The sequence below is a fragment of the Manis pentadactyla genome, chromosome 5 (assembly GCF_030020395.1).
Source record: "Manis pentadactyla isolate mManPen7 chromosome 5, mManPen7.hap1, whole genome shotgun sequence".
In the NCBI taxonomy this organism is placed as follows: domain Eukaryota; kingdom Metazoa; phylum Chordata; class Mammalia; order Pholidota; family Manidae; genus Manis; species Manis pentadactyla.
Genome location: NC_080023.1, coordinates 60,766,579 through 60,790,202, shown reverse-complemented (window position 1 = coordinate 60,790,202; position 23,624 = coordinate 60,766,579). Strand labels below are relative to the sequence as shown.

At 37.1% G+C, this 23,624-nt stretch overlaps 1 protein-coding gene across 1 annotated transcript; it reads right to left on the bottom strand.

Annotated features, from left to right (window-relative positions):
- Positions 1-4,085: 4,085 nt before the first annotated feature.
- On the bottom strand, positions 4,086-23,537 carry EREG (epiregulin). The gene is made up of 5 exons (XM_036927561.2): positions 23,230-23,537; positions 11,876-11,962; positions 10,050-10,173; positions 9,256-9,405; positions 4,086-7,456 (listed from the first exon to the last, which is right to left on the bottom strand). Exons 1-5 carry the CDS (start codon positions 23,273-23,275, stop codon positions 7,375-7,377), a joined length of 489 nt encoding a protein of 162 aa, XP_036783456.2. The 5' UTR covers positions 23,276-23,537; the 3' UTR covers positions 4,086-7,374.
- Between the last annotated feature and the right edge of the window lie 87 nt (positions 23,538-23,624).

Sequence of the window (23,624 nt, the reverse complement as noted above, 5' to 3'; positions counted from 1 at the left end):
CTCCACTACTACCTTAGTTGTCCTAGCCATGCTATAATCTAGGTGGGTGATTAAAATAACCCCTTATCTTATCTTTCAGGTTTGTCTTGCTTCCCTTTAATCTATTTTCCACAGAGCAGATGAACTGAACTTTTTGCAATACAAATTATATCACCACCCTGGCTCCTTCCAAATACCTCAAAAATGCTATTTCTACATATATATCCTGATGTTATCTTAGATTCAACATATATAACCAGAGTAATCTCCTTTTTCCCTAACTAAATTCTGATTTCATTTCCTCTTACTTATCACGTCTAATCACTAATACTTTGATTCTCTCTTTGTGATTGTGCCTAAAATTTGCCTCCTGCTCTCTGTTTCCACACATAATCTTAGTCTAAGCCTTTTTCTATTTATATCTTAGATGGATTATGACAACACTCCACAAGCTGGTCTCTGCCTCCAGCCTTTCTTTCAGTCTTCTCAGTCTTATTTCAATCTTCCCAAAATTGTATTAAATTTTTACCACTGCTGTAACAAGTTACCAAAGCTTAGTATCTGAAAATGAAATTTATTCTCTTTGTAGTCCTGTAGATCAGATGTCCAACATATGCCTAGATCAGACCAAGGTGTCAGCGCCAGTAAATATCAAGGTGTTAGCATGGAGTAAATGTTAAGGCATCAGCAGGGCTACATGTTTTTCTGGAGGTTCTAGGGGAGAATCCATTTTTTTGCCTTTTCAAACATTTACAGCCCACCTGCCTGCATTTCTTGGCTGTGGCCCCTTCCTTCATCTTCAAAGCCAGCAACCGTGGGTCCAGTCTTTCTCAGAACACAGCTTTCTGAACACAGCTGGGAACAGCTCCCTGCTTGTAAAAACTCATATGATTATAGATTGGGCCCACCAGACTAATCCAGTATCAACTCCCCATCTCAAGGTCTGTAAACTTAATCACATCTGCCATGTCCTTTTTGCCATGTAAGATAATATATTCAGATAATATATCTTATATAATAATGTATTTAGGTTCTAAGGACTGGAACATGGATATCTTTGGGGGCTGATGTGTGGGGAAGTCAGTATTCTGCTTGCTACTCCAATGTAATGGTTTTAATACCTTGACCGAGAGCTTTAAATGATTCCTATTACACATTAATGTAAGATTTACCTTCCCAGTATGGCTTTGAAGATCCTTTAAATTAAATTCTTAACTATTCCCAAATAGGGGTCCTGCACTACTGTCAGAATGGTTTTCCTGATATGCTGTGATTTTTAAACATGCTATGATCTTCCTAGTGTTTTTGCTATTGTTTTTCCATTTGAAATGCCCTGCATTCCCTCCTTTGCTTATCAAAGCCCTGTCAATTGTCCAAGTCCAGTTAAAGTCCCACCTCCTCAATGAAAGTTTCATTGACATCACTTTTCTCTAAATTGTTGATACATTACCTTGTAGTATATATGAAGGACTTTATTGTTTATCTCTTCAGAATTCATTCATTCATCCTCTGGTAATAGTACTCTAGTTTTTCTCTGGGGGAAATTTTTCTCCAATTAGATACAAAGTTGGCGGCTTCTCAAGTAAAATGCAATCCTCTTGTCCAAGAGGTGAGCCCCTTATCCTAGTTAGGCAATCAGATGTTCTCTCTCTAAAGCACAGGCAGCCAAGAACCAAAAATGGTTGGAATTCACATCTTCCAGAAGCAGCTCATTGCCAATGAAATCACTGAAGCTTCCCCATTTCTTTAACTTTTACTTTAATTCTATCAAACCCTCCATATCCTTCCTACAAATTTCTTATTTAAGCCAGAACCATTTTCTGTTCCATTAAAATTAAAGAACCCTAGCTCCTAAAGCTTTGCATTGTTCTTTAAATGTCCTCATAACTTCAAATTCCTCTTCTAATTTTCTTGAAAACTACAATATATTTTACACTTTTTTTGAATATTCTACAACCCTTTGTATATTACTACACACAGAAAAAAGCTTTTCAACAAATATTGGTTGAATAATTCATAAAGCATTATTTTTATCATTTTTTCCAGGATGTGAATTGCTCCTGAGAACAAGTTGAAAGCCAGGAACATGACATATATATTTCCTTGTTATCAATCCTGCCATATCCCCAGGAGAAGAGAAGATAGGAAATCATTGCTCCCTTCTGATAGATTGATTGGAAAAGTCACTACTCCACTGACTGCATTTATTTTTTGGTATCATTAATATACAATTACATGAGGAACATTATGTTTACTAGACTCCCCCCATCACCAAGTCCCCCCACATACCCCGTTACAGTCTCTGTCCATCAGCGTAGTAAGATCCACTGACTTCATTTTTTTATGTATATTTCCTATATTCCTAAGGAATATCCCAAGCCCTTATCCACAGTTTTCTATCAGCCTGTCACGTGGTCTCCATCTGTTTAGCATCTAAGGATCTATTCACAATACCTTCACCAAATGAGCTTAAACTATGCTTACTTCCTTGATAGGTATAATGCACTTCAGGCTCAGAAGAAATTTTTGAAAGACTTTTTCATATGAAAATTTTGGAAGTTGCTATTAGCTAGTGACCAGACAGAATATTTAAGAGACCCACATTTTACATCTCCTTCTTAATGAATCCATGTTGGAACCTAATGAACAACACTTCTGTTTTGTAATGTTTTGTGACCATTTGAAGAGAAATATATTCTAGAATTGACCAAAGTCAAATTTAGTGCCTATAATTTTCTCTTTTGAAAACTGTGATATTTTGTGAAACTGAACATTTTGACAATAGTCAAACTCTCGTTTCATGGAATTTTTTCCTTCTGCAGAATCTCTTCAAAATGATTCTGCCACTGTTGTAAAAGTTTAGCGTAATCCTCTCTGAAATTACTTGAGGATCATACCAGGTTTTTAGTCTGAAATACAAGGATGGAGTTTAATTTAATTGAGATGGGAACATTGTAGAAGGAACATCAATTATTGGACACGTTACTTTTGAATGTCTAGTGGATATCCAAGGGGAGATATTAGATAGGTAGTTGGGTAAAGAAAGTCTGGGACTTAGGGGAAATATTTAGAATAGCAATAATCAGTACATAGATGGTAATTAAGGGCATAAGTCATATAGATAAAGTGCTACTTCCTTAATAAAATGAGAAGTGGCTACATAGAGAAGACAGTTCCAATACGGACATCTGGGGCACTCCAGCATTTACGGATCCATGGTAGGTGACAGGAGATATCAAGGAAGATCCAGTAAGAGACTAAGAAGCAGGTGAAAAACCAGGTGAGTATGGCATCCTGGGAGCCAAGTGGCAAAGTGTTTCAAAGAGTCCCTTTTCCTTAACCCTCTGACTTTGAACAATCTGATGATTCTGTAAGATTCCAAGGATTTCATTTTATAAGAATTTCTGTTTCTTCCAAGAAAACTCTAAACTAGATCTCTAACTCAAATGATGGTTCTGCTGCCTCTCACATGACCAGAACTGCAGTGGAATTGGGGATCAGGGGACCTTATTTTTCATGCCAGCTCCATCTTTTACTACCACTGGGGCTCTGGACAAATTAATTTTCCACCCTGTAAAATAGTTGTAGCTATGCCTCCCTGTCCTATCCACAGCCTAATGAAATGGCCCAAGAAGCTAATAAATGGATAAAGCACTCTATAGGTTGTTGAAGCATGCACCAAAGACAACATTAGTGTGATGGAGATTCAGAGGGACCAATGCTTTGTGCATTAAAGACCAGGGAAGCTGAGGCTCTTGGTTGGCAGATATTGAGAGAGTCACAAGACACACTTCTGGCTGATGTGTCCTTTTTTAAGTTACTTCTCAGTAGGTATCTATTCTTTTTAGAGATACTCTTTAAGTACTCTTTGAAAATATTATTTGAAAAATACTAACAGCTAGAATTTTACAATTAATGTGGCTCCTTTTATTTTAAAGACATTCTTCACTATAGTAGGCCATAAAATGTGATAAATTTACATAACACTTTCCCAAACTAAGACTGTTATCTTTATATATTTAAAGTCTTTATATCTAAACACATTATATTTCTGTCACTGCTTTTAAGCTTTTTAATGTACAATGAAAAAAAAGAAAGAGACTATATTTATCACTTAAGATTTTTAATGCATGGAGCTTAATGCATTTTTATTTTTCAATTATGCTTTTTTTCCAGTTTCCAACAAAATAAATAAACATTAACAATACTTTGTAAAGTATCTCTACTCTCCTTCAATATCTTAAGGTACACAATTATCAAAGCTGATATTGAACACAAACAAATTGATACAATTCAATACTCTGATAAAATTTACTATCAAATGTTACCTTAAACTGCATGCAATACAACTTTGTGTTTCATAGCCTCTTTAATATAAACTGTATACCAAATGGCTCTTCAAATTTAAAAAGTGAGATTACAGAGTGCAAAAACAGCAAAGAGAAAATAAAATATATTTAACATCATCCAGTTTGAATAACAGAGATGTTTTTGATAAAATTGTCTTTAGTTAAAACATTAAAATGTACTCCAGAAACACTGCTTATACAAGCCATTACTCCCCCTTCTCCCATATGAATTAGAGTAGAAAAAAATCAGAAAATATTGGACAGCAAATTAAACACTTTTTTTCAGAAGTCTATAGAATGGCTATTACAGAAAATATGACAAAGATGAGAGATGAGTTTTAAAAACTGCATTATTGAACTCAACAGGAATTACAAACTAGTATCTTGTATTTGCAGCATTAAAATTGATTTGATGCCAGATGGCAGCTGAATTTACCTTTGAGTCTCTTCTCAATGACTCAAAATAAAAAATCTGATCTAAGACACAATCATACCAGCTTTGACTCTTGACAGACAGATGAGAAAAGTATGTCTAAAGAACAGTAGCAGTCTATTGTATTATTAATGTTTAATATTTACATAAATCTCAATTTTGAGGTTTAACTTTTTGTGCCAATCATAGAAATTCATGGTTTCAATCATAGAAATCCTGGTTATACACTATGTCAACTGGGTTATTGTGTGGGAATAACCTTCCCTTGGTGGGAAGCCATAATTTTTGCAACAATGCATAGAACTTGCATTTGTTCTCAGTATGTTGGATATGCATAGTCCCTTCTAGAAATATATATAGTGATAAATTTGTAAAATGAGGAAGGTATACTAAATGTGAACCAAAAGTCTTTCCATTGTTTGTAGGAAACATGAGCTAGTGGCAATCATGTTTATGTTTGCTTAGATTATCCTCATTAAAACAATTATTTTGTACTTATTTTCACCCATAAAAAACAATTTGGGTCTTACCTTTTGTTATTTAAAATGAAGTTATAAATAAATATTCAACTTTTACAGGGGTTAGTTTTTAAGCATTCTTAAGATTAAAAACATCCATAATTACTTACAATAAGTTAAATAACTGAGATAGTTACTTAAGATAAATAAATATGACTCCCTTTTTGTAGATAAAATAAATGAATTTCAGCTGATTTCTTGGTTAATCAGTACATTTTCTTTGAAACAATCAAGGTCACTTAAATAGGCAGACGTTGTTTACATACAGTAGGTGCCAATAAGGATGTGCAGGATTTAAAATATGTTCTTAGACAGCACATTTGACTTCAGCTACATTTAATGGGAACAGAAATATCCCTTCAGATCTCACTGAATCTCATTTTACTTCTCTTTTTCTTTTTTAAGTTTTGCATACTGTTCAAAGAGTAACACATGACTATAATGTTATGATTGGTTGAACTCATGTGTACGTGTGTGTGCATATGAATGTACATATATATGTTTAAATTCATCTGTTATTTGTTTTTTCATGGCACCAGATCCAGGACTTTGGATAAGAGTCCTGTGAATGCACCAGGCTATATTTGGAGGCAAGTCCTGGCACCTGCCACTTCCGTGGTCAGCCGTCACTTGTTTTCTCTTTGTTGGCTTAGCACGTGCCAGGAGGAAGTGTGGATGAAGAATCGACCCTCTCTGACCAGGTGTATGATCCTGAGAGACTGTACGCAAAGGTCTAGTGTTCAGCCAAGCACTCTCCCATGAGCCCGGGGGTGGGGGCAGCTGTGGCTCCTTAGGTGGTTGTCCCAAGTCTCCCTACTAACTCGCTGAAACCACGGGCTATGAGCACAGGGAAGATCTTTGTCTCTTTCAAAAAATAAGCGAAAGACAGAAAACAGGGCCCTGGTTTCATTTCAGTCTCCATAGGAAAGTGTGATTAAGTCTCTGAATTTTAAAAGCTTTCGAATGAATTTGTTCATTTGGAAAAATACACAATGATTTATTTTTCTTATTCTCCCCACTTTCTGCATAAGGATGTAACTTTAAATATACACTTTTAAATTCTAGAAGAAGCTACTTACTGCATTGTTTTAAGTCAAAATTCTCTTGTATAGAAAGAAATAACTGCATTTCTATCTATAGACAATATATAGAAAGAACTACTGTCTTATGCTTTAAGATAATGATTAGTCCACCAAATTTTGGACTATGATTTAGTCTTAGAATTATTCAGCAAAGTCCCTAAGAAAATAAATACTCTTACAAAGAAGCACAAATTTTGGCTTCAAGTATGGATTTTTCTTTATTGTCTCCTGAACAACAGTTACCTCACATAAATGTTGTACTAAAAAAAAGGAACATGGTAAAGTTATAAAATATCTACTGTTTACATAAAAGATGTTATAATATTAAGTTCTCAATTCATTTTATGTAAGGAGAGTCTGTTACATGAGTGACCAGTATCCACAGGAGTTCTGGGTGAACTACTTTTTTACACGCCAGCTAGATTACACGGAGTTGCAGCTGAGGACGGAAGCCGAGGGAGCACAGCCCTCCCGGGTTTAGTTTGTTTCAGATGTATAGTGTTTAGCACATGATCTAGACTTACCTCTCCCCGATCCCCACTGCATTACTGTTTTAATACGTGACACAGTGGTGCCAAGTCATTCATCAAACTATAATATTGTCAAACCAATCATCGTTGATTTGAGGAGTAGAAAAAACACATCTTTTAAGTTGATTTTACCACATATTTAAGTTTACAGAAATCTGTTATTTGTTGACATTTCCTGAGCAATTGCTCACTCAACACTGTGCAGCAGGCAAATAAGCTTTGAAGCTTTCAATAAAGCATTTAGTCCAGGAAATTATTTCTTACAAAAATATCGATTTTCTTTCTATATTAAATATTTTGTGTACATCATACTTTAGGAGACAGTTTGTCAAAAATAAAACAAAAATAAAAACCTTTCCAAATATATTAAAAATACACCATTGTTGACTGAACACATGACCCAACATAAATACTATTAATAAAATAGGAATATGAACAGAACTAGGCAGGCTGTGCATTCCTGCCCATAGCTTGATGGACTGTTCAGACTCGTGGCAATGCCAGATCCCCTGAGGTCACCCTTTCATATTCCTTCTTTGGTTCTTTACTTTTTTTATTTCTGTACCTAGAAATATTCAGAAATAAAACTGTTAGCAGTGTAGTTAACATAATAACAAACTGTGTTAAAAAAGAAACAAATATATAGACTCAATAGGTACATCATTACAGTGTTTCCAAAATGACTAACGTGAATAAGGCAGGAAGGGTTACTGTTCCCTGGTCAAACAATTTGGGGAGGAAGTGGTAAAATACAGTTAAACGACTTCTCAGATGCTTTCATGTTGTAATAAAACTTATAAAATTTCAGGAGAGTATGTGACCACATGGAAGCCTGAGTTTTTTTCTCTCTCTTCCCAATCCCTTTCCTTCTCTCTCTCAATTTCTCCCTCTGTCTCATTCTATTTCCTACCTCCTTTCCTCCCACTCTCTCTTTCTTTCTAAGGAATTTATATTTTGAATATCACACTATATCTTACTATATTTTACCTATCACACTGATATAATGTTATCACCAATAAAAATTAAAATATCTAATTTTATCAGGCACTAATTAGGTGACTGACAACATTCTAGGTGTTATCCATTTACTATTTATTTTATCCTCACATTTGCCATTATCATCCTCACTTTACAGATGAGGAAAGTGACGTATAAATGGGTTACATAACCTGGCCAAGTTCTTCCAGGTAGGATTAATAAATTTATCAAGATTCAAAATAATCTTTCATTCATTCAAGCTTCGTTCCTAATATTTTCAGTTCATCTTGGAGATGAAACGTAGCTCTGAGGAAACTGCATAATGTTTATCCTTACTGGAAAAATACAATTAGAAGGACTTTGTTTAGACTCCATTCTGCCACTTGTCAACTAAATGAACTGGGGCATATCAATTTACCTCTCTAGAACTCATTGTCCCCATCTTTATAAAGGAAAGGATTATAGTCAAAACCCTTTCAGGTCTTAATAATCAATCTTAATAATCATATCTGTGATCATACCTCATTAGGGAGGCATTATAATTTGATGATGACTTAGAATCAAAAAATAAGTTTAATCATAAAAATAGCACATTTTTCAGACCTTCAAAGGAAGAAGTGGGTTACTTTCAGCAAAAATAAAGTAAAATAAAATTCACTCAAGTCTTCACTGAAAAATCTGTACCAGTTTCAAAATAAGAAGGCTTTCATGGAGGCATTTTAATGGCAGCTGTGATTAACTAATTGATACTGACCCCATACGCTGGTCCTAACCCTAAAAAACTGCCAGTCTGATATACTGTGGATAGTTTCAATGCCCACACTATGTCTTCTCAGTTATCAGCATAGATTGGTATAGTATTGTACATGAGGATAGAGTGTCACTGTTTTGGGAACTGATATGAACCATTTTTTTTTAAGTAAGCATTTATAATTGTCTGGTAACTCATTTTTACTAGTCTTCCTTAATTAAGATCCCAAGCCTCTGGGGTTAGTAGTTTACAAAGCATATTTTGTGAAATACAGAATTTGACCTAAAAACTTAAATCAAGTGGCTAAATATAACATCAGCATCATGCCTTATGCTTCACTTTCACATTAATCGTACTCAGTACTGAAAGCAGTCCTGCCATTAGTGCAAGATAAGGATTCCTATCTGTATTCCAAGTTTGACTTGCATAAGGTCACAGAGATAATAAATAACAGAGCTAATAATAATAGAGCCAAATCCAGATGCTCTGCCCCTAAAACTTCTTTATAAATATCATCAGTACACAGTCTCTCTTATGCCTCTAAATAATACTTTCTCCATATTTATACCCAGTTTGTAAGTCTGTATTGTGTGCAAGTACTTTATGAAAGCAAAGCTTAAAAAGCACTGGCTTACCATCTGCAGAAATAGTAGAAGGAACCGGCAATTATGACAAGAAACAAGATAATAAGAATCACAGTCAGAGCTACATATTCCTTGCTCAAGGGTTGTTGGACAGTTAAGAAGAAGTGCTCACATCGGACACCAGTGTAACCCACTTCACACCTAAAAGGAAACGCAAGAGAATGATCATTTACTTAAAAAAGAAGTCGTGGTTGTGAAGTAGTTTTGCAAGACCTAATCTCACGTTTATCTCACATGCAAGAAATCAATGTTGTTTGCTTGCCAAAAGTTGTAAAGATGAATTCGAAGACTGACCTTAGAGAGGCCAGCACTGATAAAAAAAAAGCTCTGCATAGCTCTCAAGCTAAATTATGGTATAAAATGACAATCTGGTTCAGCTGCCAGGGTGGCTGATAATCTAGAAGGGTATTTTGTAAATTTTGCATGTTTGAGTTGCTTTTTGTCTAATTGCTGGAATCAATTCTTAGAACAGTCGTTGCCCTTGAAGATCCAGTGAAAAGATTAAGAGTTAGCTGCTATTGTGGCAAGTATGAGAGGGAGACATCCGAAGCTCTGCCCATTCCACAGCCTGGAAGTATCCATACAATTTGAAAACTACTGTTCATTCCCCAGTTTTAAAAAAGTCACTTCATAAGGTTTCTAATAGTACATTATAAAACTGCCTGCAAATAGCGCATATAAACTACAGCCCATGGAAATGTAGAGTAACTTCAAAAAATAAAAAATAGAGAATTACAGGGTTTAAAAAAAAACTGGTTTGTGTTTGTTTGTTTTTGGCATATTACCTGCAGTAATTTTCACTCATGTCCACCAGGTAGATGCACTGTCCATGTAAACAGTAGCCATTCATGTCAGAGCCACACTTTGTTATGGACACTTGAGCCACACGGGGGTTGTCTTCTGTCTGAACTGTGATGGAAATGGAAAATTGAATTGATTCTGCTGCTTTCTTTGAAGCATTAATTACCCCTTCATAATAGCAACCATGGGGACATTGTAACAAAGGAGGTCAGGAGCCAATCTAGTTGCGGAGAATTTTCAGGACTAGGACGGCAGCCTAGTTATCATACTCCCTAGACCAATAAACAACATCTGACCCCAAAGGAAAATGTCCAATGGACTAAACAAAACAAATAAAATAGGATTTAATTCTCAAAAGACAACCTTTAAAGATAGAAAAGGGAAGTTTACAACACACGCAATAATCATTAATTCTCCACAATTACTCACTTATCCAAATATGTCTATTTTTTTTTCAAACCTCAAAGTAATTCTGAAATCCATTACTTCAAAAGCAATTGCGAGCTGAAACGATTAATTAATTCAAGAAAGCTTCATTCTATTTTTAAGCCGAGAAGGCATAGTTTGGTGTGCATTCCAAGTTTTTGAGGTTCCATCAAAAAAATCAATCAAAGCCTCCCACCATCTCTAACAATGAGACCTGAATGCGAACTAAGCAAACCTTGAGATGCAAATGCAGGTAGGTTGAAATAGTGCTTCATCCTACATATAAAATTTACAGTGTTTTAGTTACTAAAATGTGAAAGATACTTATGAAATAATCAAACAATAGCATCTTGATTGTAATATTCTTGCTGAAATTATTTAAAAAAAGAAAAGGGAAGGAGGGAGGCAGACCAAGTCTCCAGATTGCCTGATGTAGGAGGACAAAAGGGAAGGTGAAGTTGTACAAAATTCCCTGGTTTCTCAGGATAAGACTTGACTCAATAGCTCAGACTGAAATAAAGCAAATCTCTCTTGAACACATCTGTGGGTAAAATTGTAGTATTCCAGAATATCCCATCTGGCTTTAGTGCATCTCCTAGGAACAGGAGTTCCTAAGGGGTGGAGAGAAGTTGTTCATCTCCATATCAATGGGTAATAACCTACGCAACTGAGGGATTTTCTGGACCTGAGAGGCTGGGGGGAGGTCTCCCTTGCTTCTGCCAGAGCAGGAGAGAAAAGCCCAGAAAAGCAGTTTGTAAGCAATAAACGAGTTTTAAACTTTATTTCTTCCTTTGACTGATTTCGGTTTCAGCTAGGTATTTTGCCCCGGGATTTCCTCTCCCCGGAGTTACAACATCTGAAGTCCTCTGGGGTCCTCAGACTGTGTATCACTTATCTTTGATCCCTATACTTAAGCACAGTGTCTAGCAGGTAATTAAGTATTCTGCAAATATTTTCTGAATAAATGTTGTAACTAGAGAGAAAGGACACCATTTGTTCCTTTTACAAAAAATAACAACAAAATATATGTTGATTATCTACTACGTACAAAGTTTAATCTTCCAGTTTTGCCTGTGATTCAACCTCTAACAATGGTTTCAGAGCAAAGTTTTGGGGAATGGCCAATGGGAAACTGATTTTCTTCCCTATCTCTTTAAGAGCCAATCTTGATACATAACTGCATGCTTTGTTCCTTTCCCTCTAGTTATTCCTTTATATATTTTTTCCAGATTGCTAGTTCATAAGGGGAGGTCAAAAAATTATTTTGTTAATACAGCAGCTTCTCCCCTTTTTCTCCCCACTGTCACAAATGTATGGTCTTTGAATTTACATTTCTGTCAAGAATGTGTAATCTTTGATGCAACACTGACAAAGCTGGGCTTACCTAAAGCTGTGCAGTTATCTCCAGATTCTCCTGGGATACATGAAGGAATCACAGTTGTACTGAGAACTGCTTGTAGAAGATGGAAACCTATTTATGGAGAAAAGTCAAACATATAAATAAGACTTCAAGGAAAGAAACCTCGATCACGATTTCCACACAACTGCAGTATTTAGAGGATTGTTTTAATTATTTCATGAATGTGCTCCATCGAAGCCATAAAAGAAAATAACTCATGAAAACAGGCATATCATTGAAAATAAAAGAACCCTCGACCCTTCTGTCCAAGGGTCAAAGCCTTGGCATTACATTCATAGTTGCAGATTTGACCTGCTCTAACTTTCTCACAGCAACCCTTTCAAAGACCTGATCTTGAATTTGATTTCCTAAGCCACTTAGCAATAAGAAAATTGTAGAAGTGACACTGTTTTGCTCCATGATATGTTTGGAGCAATGCTGCAAGGTAGAACCTGCCACAAAAGAAGGCTTCAAATGAAAATCAGATTGTATTTATGATTAACAACTCTTCAACTTAAGATTTTTTGTTTTTGATTTAAGTACCTAAGTTACTCTTTGCATTATATTATGAAGAAAAATAGATTTTAATTAACAAAATGTAATCTAAGTGAAGTCAGAATATATCTTATCTAATACGGAAAAGAACATACATGTTAGATGAATCACAATGAGCCTCAGAACCCAGTTTCCGTCAGCCCAGTAAATCGGAACAAGGCGTTTCATCATGCGTCTCCACTCAAAAGAGAAAGGTTGGAAAACAGGCACCAGAATGACTCAAGTACTTGTTTGTGAGTTGCATTAGAAGCATAAGAAGAATCATTTTAATTGGATAGATGTTTACTGAATAGAGTTTAGTCTCTTCTGTTTAGCAGTCAGGTATTTGCCCTTCAACCACTCTTTCCAGTCTTAATGACTAACTGTTAAGTAATAAACATTAATGGTGGTGCTAGGAGTAGTAGTTGGCAGCAGTTAACATTTATTGAGCAGATACCATATGCAAGCATCTTCCTTATGTATATTATCTCATTTAAACCTCTCGGTGACTCTTTAAAGAAGATACTACTGTCATCCCCATTAAACAGATGAGAAAAGTGAGACATAAAGAGTTTAAGTAACTTTCTCAAGGGTACATAGCAATGTTGTTAATGGGCTACATTATAGAATTTGGAAATAGGCAATAATACTAGAGGATAATGGACATCACACAGAACAAACTAGGGTAAATGTAGCTGAAGTAAAGTATTTAACACCACAGGGAGGCAACGAAGTATGGTAGAAAGGCAATCCTGGGAGAAAACCTGAGCTATGTGATTTTGGACAAATTAACTTCTCTGAATCTCAGTTTTCCCTAACTTACAGAGTTTTGGGGAGAATTAAATGAAATGATGTATTTTTTTTTCTGAACTGACTAACATGCCAGAGACTTCCATAAATGGTCCGTGATACTCAATATCTAGCCTCCAGTTTTAGCAGCATAGGTGGGTAGTGCCCTCTATTGGCCTACAACATCACAAATCTTTGTAATTCGGTTATTGGAAAGGATGATCCAATCATGTAATAAAAGATTTATTTTTACTTTTTCTTAATCAGAGGAGGCAAGCATCTGTCAAGAAAATTGCATATTCTTTGGGTATTAAAAACTTAATGTATACATCAGCTGAGTTCATAATTTTATCATGTTTCAAACTTGACACTCATGACAATCCTTGTGAAGTAGTTATTAGCCCCAAACAACCCCAGAGCAGTTAAATTAAATGTCTTGCCCAAGACCAATTATCTAGTGACCACTGAAAAAAAGAGGAATCTATCTTTTGATATCAAATTTCATAATCTTTCAATGATTTGAAAACACTTTCTGAAAAGTCTAGAACTATCTCCTCCCTACTCCGTATTTCCCCTATAATACAGATGGCTGCTCCAATTGCTCTTAGAGGAAAAATAATCTTTCTTAACCAAAAAGTGTCTAACATTTGGATTTCACTGTCAGGTGCACAGAATTTGGAAAGGTAACTTTTCCACATAGCTTTTTATAGAGAATAAGCTAGATTCTCACCCGTCAATTTTTTTCTACTTCTCAATGTAATTTTGCCATGTGCTTTCCCTACTGAAGACTTAAACCCTTCAACTGATATAATCCACCCAACACAAGCAAGAGTTCCAGATACCTAGTTCTTGGCCCTTCTATCCCTCCATCCCTCTTCAACTGAGGAGAAATTTGGAGGAGACATTATCAGTTCTCCCACTACACGAGGTCAGCCAGGTCCATTCTGTATATGCACATGTGAAGCTCATTTCTCTGTCCCTTTTTGGAAATCAGAGACTAGTTTTTCTGTTTGGAACTGCTTACAACTGCAACCTGCAACTATTACAGAATCCAGCTAGTTCTGAGGTGTTGCTGCTTAGCCTTTTTTTTTTAAGGTTTTTAGGAGCTGTTAGTTTTTCCACTGTTGGAAACTTGGTTCCATTTAAACAGACCACAGGTGAAATACTTGTTTTTGTGAATTAAAGAATGTTCAGAGCAGGGCGTGCCTCCAAAAAAATCTGGGCTCTCCTAAACTGTGACGCTCCCTTGGATACAATCCATTGCTCGGGACAGTTTCCTTGAGACTTGCTACATTAATCCAACATCCGGATGTTTTGTACATGAAATTGTAAATAACTTTACATGCTTTCCTCAAACAAAAGTGTTTAGATTACAGTTTCATCATGGATGTATGTAGCCAATAAAATTAGCAAAATGGGTTCTAAATTGTGTGTCGCTTTGCACAGCATTATAGCTTTAAAACAGTGGTTCTCAAGCTTCCCCAGTGTCACGTCTGTCCTAGGTCCTTGCAAACTGGAGTAGAAGAGTAAGTGGGGATTATCAAAAGACTGAAAAAGCCCACCCATGGAGAATTCTGATATCTACCATCCTGTCACACTGAAGAATCACAACTCATTATTTTAAAGTCAGGGAAGGAAGAGATGCTAAAGTAATTTCCATAGATATATTTAACCTTTCAGTGTTATTTGAACATAATGTTCTCTCTATGATTCAACTGCAAATATTACATTTGAGTTTCTGATTCCTGAGCATGGGTCCCTGATAAGAAAATAATTCACTATGATATTAGAGATTGTAGATAGTGTCAGGGTGTCAGAAAACATCTGGTGGCAAGATCTACATTAGTAATTAAGATATAGAGGAATTCTGTGCAAGGTGATATGGGTAGATGATCTGTAAACTCAGAATTGACTGTTGGGATTTCTATTTCAATAATGCTATGAAAATCAAAATCCCTTTTTTGGTCAAATTTCCAAATGGGTTTTAGGAATCTGAAGCTCACCTATTCATTTTTCTACCTTCACCTTTCAGGGATTGTGTTTCAGTGAAATCTCAAATATGCCAGCAGGAAGTGGTGCCGATGACTCATAAGATACAAATTACCTCTATTTTGTGAGTCAGGGCCAAGCCTACATCATTACACAATATTGGGGACCATGTGGGAGAGGTTGAGTGCCATCACACGCATGGGGCAGCACTAAATGCCCACTAAATGGGGCACTAAGCAGTGCTTGCCCAGTAGTCAACAGGAACTTCAGATGGAGAGAGCGTCCTCCTTTTTGCACACATTTTCTTTTGACGTTGCTTCCTTATGGCTACACTTCATCAAGGAGATGGCTCCCCTAAAAAGCAATCAAGCAAATAAAAATGACCCCAAATAAAATGAGATATGTTACAGAATGAAAGAAATGCACCTCATTTCCCCATTTTAACCTTTTGGAATATTTAGACCAGAACAGCAAACTCAGAATGAATCATAGTGTTTGCCCAGTCCAAACAGGTAGCAAAATCCGCTTGGCTCACACTGTTGCTGGGGTCACATGCCTGCCTACTCATGGACTGTCAGTTTTCTACCCTCTTCCATGGCAGTCTGTAATTTTAGGATTTGTCTGTAGCATGGTAGTCTTGTTAGGTTTTGCATACTTTCAAGGAGTGTATATGCCCTCACCATTTACAGATGCCTTTTTGTTTTAAATAAAATCCCACTATTAGATAAGGTCTTGCTTAACCTTGGTTTGAACAACTGTAAACTCTTTATATAAATATATATAAAATACTTACAAAATATAAAAAATAAATACATATATATACATATTTTATAAATATATATATAATATATATTTATAGATATATAATATATATCTTGTCTTCTACCTGCATTCTCTTCTACATTTTTTTCAATATTAATCTTATAACTAAGTTTCATTAAAAACTACATGTAAAAACCAACTATAGCTATTTGAGATAAAACAGCATGAAACTTGAGGTTGATATAATAACAGATTACAAATAAGCATTTCTTTTACTTATGGGTTTTAATAGATAGCCTAGAATTTTTCTTATCAAGTGGTAAGAGAAGACTTTATAGGCCATATTTTTCAATTCTTAAGCATTAAAATATACTCTACAGTTTTGGTAATAATTTCTAAAACATATTTCAAAGTGTTCATTATTTCGGTCATACAATACTGTACTTAAAGCTATTCAAATCAAGAATCAGTAAGCCAAAATATGAGGTGTAGTTTATTTTACCCTAGAAATGGAAGATGTGTATCTTATCAATAATGGAACTGTTCTCATAATGCAGGATGCAATATCAACTCTTGTGTAAAGAGTATAATTGATATTATGCTGAGTCTTTTGGAATTTTGTGACTAAGAGCTCTAAATATGGGACATGCATCCCCTAAAAGCCAAAGATTCTTCTCTACAGTATTATTTCAAATGTTCTATTGAAAAATGTATTTTTTTCTTCAAGATAATGTTACACTAGAGGGCTTTTTTAAATAACATTTTCTATCTTCACACCCTTCTGTCTTTCTTTTCATGACTATCCCTATTAATCCAATTCAGAAAGTTAAATTACTATTTCGTGATTTTTGCAAAAGGACAATCTCCTAAAGGAGCAACAGTTTGGACTATAAGTATTTTCTATTTGCCTTCTTTTCATTATGATTATATTGTAGCCCAAAGCTTTGATTACTTAATGGCATTTTAAGGTTATTGACTATCATATCATTCATTCTTTATAGAGGCCTATTGCCCAAAATTCATTTGCAAAAGAATGGAATTTTAATCAGTGAGAATAAAAAAAAAAAAGAGGAGAAAGTATATAAAACGTAATTTTAAAGTCTCAAAACTAATTACTTTTCATCCAGAGAAATTGTGAAATGCAACTAGCACAATGGAAGTGGCAAATAAATCTTATTTCATGAAAATGTATTTTTGGGTCATCAATGAAGACATACTTTCAGTGAGAAGCACATTTGCATCTGTAGGATGATAATAGGTATGGAAGGGCTTAGTTATACTCAATAAATGGGAAAGAAGGAAGAGAGCAACTTAGCCTATACTTCCTTTAATAACTAACTGCCTCAAATTATATTTGTTCGACAAGTATCGATTGAAATTTTTCTATATACAAGATTTTGAATAAGATGCTGAAAGATAAATTGATGCAAAAGACATAGTTCCTGTCCTAAATAGTTAATGGATGGGGCTAAACCTCTGGTATTTTAAAGGATGAAGAAGGAAAGGAGAGAATTCAAAGATGATCCCAAGTTTCTGGGGTGCTGTACTAATCTTTCATCTTGTTTCTTTTTATATGAGGAAACACAACCTTTAAAGGCATAGGAGCCATTCAGATGTCCCAAAGGAAGTAGTATAGAATGGAAAATAATAGAAGTTTGGGGAAATAGATGATAAAGAGTAGATAGAAATGGCTAAGGGAATTGGAGAAAAAAGAAATTCAGTGTTGTGGGAGAGAGACAAGAGAGCAGGTTAAAGGAGGCGTGGTGGTCAGCAATGCAATGATTGAAGTGCAAGTGACTCCATCTTAAATGAGAGCCATCATTATGCAGGGCAGATGGTGCTAAAATCAGCAATAGAAATTGCTAAGTTAGTTTTTTAACATTAGAATTGGTTTCCGATTTGCATCCAGCTTACCATTAATATTAATTTTATTTTTAACACAAGCACTGGTTATTCAAACTGAATTCTGAGTGGAAATGTGTTATAACAATGGAAAATACATCAGGTAAGGGTTCTTAAGTAATTCTGTCAACCAGGGGCATTTGGCATGCTTGGAGACATTTTCGGGTGTCACAACTCAGGGGGTGTTACTGACATCTAGTGGGTAGAGACCAGGGTTGCTAGTAAATATACCGCAACGCTGAGGACAGCCCATGGCAAAGACTTGCCAATCAGTAGTGGAAATAGAGACACGGCTGAAAACCCCTGTATCAGACCCAAGAGGTATGGAGTCCCTTCTAGGTCTGATACCAATTTTATCCCCCTGCAGCTAAGTTTCCTTATCTCTGAAAACAGACCTGGGAGTGGAGTGAAGTGGAGGGGAAGATGTAATTTAGATTAGATTAAGGTTCCTTTCAATTCTAAAACAACATTTCTCTTCCTCTTTTTCTTGCTGACAAAAAGGGAAGAAAAATTATTAAACGTTATTATTAAACATAATTGAACTTTCAAAAACTATCGCTTAATCTCCGATCTCCATTTGCATCTGAAGCACATTTTCAAAGAATAGTTGAGTCAAAACATACAGTTGAAAGTCTGAATAAAGTACCATTCTAGTCATTCAGTCAATTAACACTTACTGAGTGTTTAACACAAACCTATCACAATGTGAATGATGAAAGATAAGTACAGCACCAAGCAGAGGCAGGGCTGATGTGCACCTGCAGTGAGGAGGGCCGCACCAGAGGAATGGGAAGGCTGCACAGGATAGGGGCAGACTGCACGTTTATTTTTGAGTGCAAAAATCTTTCTCTGGGAGGAAGCGGGAGTGGGTATCAGAGGAAGCATGATTCTTTCCTTCAGTCTTGAAGGATGAGTAGAACTCTTACCACAAGTGAAGAGTGATTTGAGGGCATCCACAGTGCAGGTACAACATATTCAAACTTAGAGCCTTACATGGTGAGTAACTCTTTTCAAGCCTGTTTTCTCATTTGTAAAATGGGAATAATAATAGATTTCCTGGGTGAAATAGAGAATTACTGGAAGGTTCAAATGAAGCATTCTCTAAGAAAGCACTTGATGATGATGGTGATGATAATAACAGCTCTAATTTTCAAAGTGCTTTTTATTATTTTCTAATACCATATTTATTAAATATATATACAATAACCTGACACTATCACTATCATGATCTCCATTTTACAGATGAGAAAACTGATGCTGAAAGAGGAATAATAAATCTTTCTGAAAGTATGAAATAAATGCGCTGGGATGTGAAACCTGTGTTCTATGTTATCCATGTCTCTTGATTCAAAACTATAAAGTTTGACATATGTAAATATAAATGTGTGTGTGTGTGCATGTGTGTGTATGTATATCCAGGTGAGAGAGGCTTTTTCCCTTATCTGGAGGATTTTCAAGATTTGTATTTAACCCACTTTCATGCCTCAAATTTAAAATTCAGGATTTCCGACCTAAGAAATTAAGGGTCAACATTTTTTTTGGGACAATTACCAAATTGTCCTGTGTATTATAAATAATGTCCTAGTTAATTAAATCATTTCTTTAAGCAAGAATGTCACTGAACCTTTATTTGCCCTGTAACTAGACACCCAGTCTTACATCAACTGCATTGCCAGAGGACACTGAGTCTGCTGCGTTGCTCCATGTTTTCAAAGGTTCCAGAACTGCCATACCAAGGAGATGGCTGTCAGGGTGCTCCTCCCTGAGGATCTCGATTACAGCTTTGCGGAGTCTTCCCACTGTCTTCTGAATGAATGTTCTCAACAGCAGTTACAGCCATATTAATTAGACAATTTGCATAGGCCTATATTCACAGTGAAGACTGACAGTGAGGAAACCACACCTTCATTTACAGTCTCTTGGAAGAGCATTTCTCACATGACATTTGCATCTCTTGGATGATTAGAAAATGGAGATTCTTGGGTGAAAATGGACAGAAGACATTCAAATTCAGTTTTCCCAAAGTGACTATGTGAAGACTGTGCTTTTTCTTTTTTACCCAAGGAAGTAACTATATTTTCACTGTTGATAGAAATGTGCTGTAGATTCCAGCTTGGTCCCTTATTGGTCCTATGTTCAGGTCACAATAATATAAAAAGATACAGGGAATTAAAAGGATGGAATTATCCTTCTCCTTGATAGCTTTAACTTAATACTCATCCAAGAAAATAAATAAAAGCCTCAGTCAACTGACGTCAATGACTGCTTCATAATAAAAGTAATTTCCTGGGAACTGTATTGATTAAAAATGCTGAAAGTTGGTTAAGTAAAAATTCAACATATTCTAGCACAGCTTAAGAAAAACAGTCACATCTTTCTTTGCCTGATTTTGAGTGATACCATAAAAATACCATTTTTGTAAATATGCATGCTTGTCCCCATAACAGGTTCTAAGCCCTGGGGCAGCCCCCAGAGTATGCTGAAATTTTGCTATTAGAATCTGTGATTTTTATTATGCTCCTGATAACCCTGAGACCTCTGGCTCCTTACACATCGCTCCAGAATGACCATGCCGCTCACTATCTACAAGTCCTTATAAGGTATTTGACTTCACTGAGCTTTAGTTTCTTATTTGTCCAACTGGGCTAATCAATACCTACTTTGTTTAGCTATTTTAAGGAGTAAATAAAATGATAGGTATAAAGGACCGAACACACGACATAGTTGGCTCACAGCAGGCATTTGGTGATTGTTAGTTCCCTTCTCAGTCCTGGATTTGGGCCCCACTGCTGAACCACACACCCCAGTTACCCAGGTTGGTAATATGGCGAGATGGTACTGTAGGCAACTGGAGTGCCTGGGTCAAAATCCAGACAGGAGGGGACTGTCATCAAGTTTTCTGCCAGTGATGTGTCATCTCGCGTTGTGCCAGCAGTCCGGCAGCTAGTAAACTCTCAGGGTCAATAGAAAGATCTGAGGTGTGCCAATCAATGTCTTATTGAGATCCGTGCTTAATATTTTCAAGAAAGTTTATGCTGTTCAATTCTCTGCCATTGTGCAATGAACGAGAGAGAAATTGTCTTGGAGATGTCATTCAGGAATATGCTCAAAAGCCCATTTGGATATCAATGAAAATGTTTGATTTTAGGTTGAGAGCCTCTAAACATTAAGTGCAGATTAAGGCAAAATTTTCTCCTCTTTGTGCTGGAACAATCACAAGATTAGAAATGATAATTCAGCTCTCAAATTGTAGATTTTTTAGAAATGTATTATCTAGTTTGGGGTATCTCAACCCTTTTACATAATGTTCACTAAGCTAAAAGTGCTAGCAAACCAGTTTAGCTCTGCTTTTCTATGGGAACTGGGATCAGTTTCCCAATATATAAAGTAAGAACAGCAATATCAAATATTTCTAAAATTTAAAAATAACCAAGTGATTGTGAGTGTATATCAGTTTGAATCTGCATGTGTTGGAGGCAGAGGATGCAACTGAAGGCATCTATATTTTTTTCCCACAGTCAAAAATACATATAAATTCCACACACAAAAAAGCGATAATATAATGGTTGCTGAAACCTAAAATAAATGTCTCCTTCTTTTGAAGCTAGCTAGACATCTGGGAAAAGCATTTCTAAGTAATCTTTTGTTTGGGGGAAACAGGCAATTTCAGAAATGACTGGTGGTCTTGCCTTTTGTCCATGTGCTTTAGAATAAGACTACTGGACTTGGACACCTGAATAGAGTTTAGCGATTAGATACTGAACTTCAAACAGGAACTTTCCTAGTGGCAGAGAAATATCTAAACGAACTGGGAAAACAGAAACTGACCTAGCTCATTTGGAAATGGGCTTGGCAGCTGATGAAACAGGTGAACTATAATTAAGTAATGCAATAAAGGAGTTAAACGCTTTCATGACAACAAAAACACACACAGCACACATACACTAGATGGGTAGTAACCAGGTTATTCATAGGCTCTTGCTGTCTCAAATTAGAATATTCAATGAGGGGCCCGAAACAGACACTTGCATTGTTCAGATGCAACCTTACAGGTGGGAAAAAAAAAAAAGCACTAAGCCATTCTGACCTTTAGGTTCATTTCTAACTGTAGGGAGACTGTCACCTTTCTAATTTTATTTTCTTCGCAGAGACTTCAAAATAAAGATAGCAAAGTCACGTTGTTTCCTGAGAATCTTCTAGCAAGTCATTCTTAGCACGGTTTGGGTAGAAAGCACAGATCTAGTTTCCACTTATGTTCCTGAACTTGGACAAGTAAATTCCAGCTATGCATAGTATGCATTTCATTAGGTCTCCCAACCCCTGAGATAAGGCGTGTCGAAATAATTGAACTGTCACATCCTGCACAGGTGAAGTTCTATTGTTAGGGGACTTCACCTCCTTCCAACTCCAGAAAGAATGTGATACTGGGAACTTTTATTTCCTTATTAAAATGTCTATATGCAATACATATATAAGAATATACAATTTTTTGTATTCTAAAATTCCTCTTGAAGGTTAAGGAATTAAGGAGAAGTAATGCTTTTTTTCAAACCAGAAAGATTACAAACGTTTTTTGTTGTTTTTGTTTTTTCCTGTACATACGAATTAAATCATCTCAAATAGAAAGACAGGCATTTAAGTGCACTCAGCGATTATAGGCCAGCGGGTGCTATTAGCTTCAAAAGGCTCAGGCCGCGGGGCAAACCGGAAGCGGCGGGTGTCAGGGTCCAAGGGCTGCGAGGAGCACCGGCCCCTGCCCAGGTCCTTTCCGCTCCAGGTATGCATGAACAGCGGTTTAATTCCGTGGCGACAGGAGCTCCAGCACCGCTGGCACCGGCGCATACCAGCGCCCCCAGAAGCTTAACCAGGCTTGCTTTAGAAAACTGAGGACAGGATAGGAGGAAAAGCATTTCTTTCCAAGGGGTCGCTCATGCGCGGTCTAGTTTCTCCTCCCGCCCCCTACCCTTCCCCAACTCTGACAGCCCCCAGCCCCACGTCCCACCAAAAAATAACAGAACTTGAAATGTCAACAGTACTCCCCCGGTCTTCGGATTTCTAGAAGTGGCAAGTTTTCCAAAGAAAAAAACAAAAGCTTTTCACTTTTTTATTTTGCCTAATACGTAGCCCTGTACATGCATAACATAAACACCAATAGTTAATTCATCGATGAAAGGCAGTTGTAACACCGACCCCCTCCCGCACCCTATCCCATTCCAGCCCCGGCTGGAGGGAAAGACGGACGCGCGCAACAAGACGCGGTTGGCAGCGCGGTACACCTGCGCCCGGTGGAGAGCGCCCTACCCGGCACGTGGCACGCGCCGGCCTAGTCTCGGCATGGCGGGCGGCCGGGCGGCGGGACTCACCCAGGCAGAGCAGCAGCGGGACCCGGTTGGCCCGGCGCTGCCCCATCCTCCTCCCCGCGGCGGGCACAGGCGATGCGCGGCGCTGGGCTGGGGCTGGGCGGGCGGCGGGGCCGAGCGCACCGGCCGGGCGGGAACCGGCGGGGCTGCGGTGGAGGCTGCGGGGAGCCTGGAGGGCCACGCGTCGGCCGCGTGCCTCTGACACCAGCCTGTCCGGCAAGTGAGCTCGACTGCCCAGCGCTGAGACCTTTATGCGCCTGGGGAGGGGCCTCGGGACGGAGAACTTACTAACGGGGTGAGGTGCAAAGTGCCCAGAGTTTCACAATCGTCCCCGGGGGAGGAGTGGCCGGAGGACTGTCCGGATGTTACCCTCCCTCTCCGAACACCTAAGAGTGGTT